At 44.4% G+C, this 1,048-nt stretch overlaps 1 protein-coding gene across 1 annotated transcript in view; it reads right to left on the bottom strand.

Annotated features, from left to right (window-relative positions):
* Positions 1-244: 244 nt before the first annotated feature.
* Positions 245-1,048, bottom strand: part of LOC106013712 — a gene marked incomplete at its 3' end in the record, with an annotated part of 6,078 nt that continues 5,274 nt past the window's right edge. The window contains 1 exon segment of the mRNA XM_013090163.1: positions 245-425. Coding sequence (XP_012945617.1) covers positions 245-382 — 138 coding nt within the window.

The following is a 1,048-nucleotide window of genomic DNA, read 5'->3' as shown; positions in this document are numbered from 1 at the left end:
AGAGAGGAGAGAGAGAAAGAGAGAGTGAGAGAGAGAGAAAGGGAGAGACAGAGACAAAGAGAGACAGAGAGAGACAGAGAGAGAGACAGACAGAGAGAGAGAGAGACAGAGAGAGAGAGAGAGAGAGAGAGAGAGAGAGAGAGAGAGAGAGAAAGACAGAGAGAGAGAAGCACAAAAACAACCTAATGCATCATGTATCTATGAATGAATGAATGAATGAATGAATAAATATAATAATATTCACCCTGAATTTCTTCTCTCTCTCCCAGTTCTTCTTCTGTTTCTCCCTGTGCAGAAGGAAGACGAACCCCAAGAGGAACGCGGAAAAGAGGATGGCACTGAAGACTAACAGGACATAGTGGGCGGCGGTCAGAGGGGGCATGCTGACCACTGGGCAGTGCTTACGTCATGATGCACACACAGTGCTGTGGATAGATAGAGTGAGGGGGCATTGAGTGTGACGTCACCTTAAAGACATAAGTTGCTCATACGTCAATAAATTTTATAACGCTGACGGGAGGAAAGTAGAGGTGGGCAAATCCGGATAATCTATAGGATAACCGGATAATTCTCAATGAAACATTATCCGAATTCAGACTCTTAACTCTCTTTTTTCCTGACCCGTTTGCCGAAGTGGTTGCACCTAATTGTTGAAATGATGCTACCCGCTTCTTGAAGTGGTTCTAACCCATTTGCCGAAGCGGTTCATATCATATTATTTGCCGAAGAGGTGCACTAACATAGTATCCGGATTTTGCTAAAGCGACTCATTGCCCAGCCCCAGTGGAAAGTAGTGCTGTCCCATTTTGAAAGAAAAAAACCCGCGAAATTTTATGGGCGCTTCGAGGCGTGAAGTAAGTCACTATTCTCGCTATATTCGAATACCGAGCGAGAATGGTTTTCTTTTCTAAATAGAAGCGTATCAGCAACATTCGTTATTCATTTATACCTTTGTTGGCTTTACTTATGACTCTTATCATAAGGGACCGTTCTCAAATGACGTCAGTTAAATTTGGCCAACAATGACCCCCCACCCCCCCACCCCCCC

This window comes from Aplysia californica, unplaced genomic scaffold (genome assembly GCF_000002075.1).
Source record: "Aplysia californica isolate F4 #8 unplaced genomic scaffold, AplCal3.0 scaffold01161, whole genome shotgun sequence".
Classification (NCBI taxonomy): Eukaryota; Metazoa; Mollusca; class Gastropoda; order Aplysiida; family Aplysiidae; genus Aplysia; species Aplysia californica.
The sequence above is the reverse complement of the archived record's forward strand: the minus strand, read 5'-3'. Positions and strand labels throughout refer to the sequence as shown.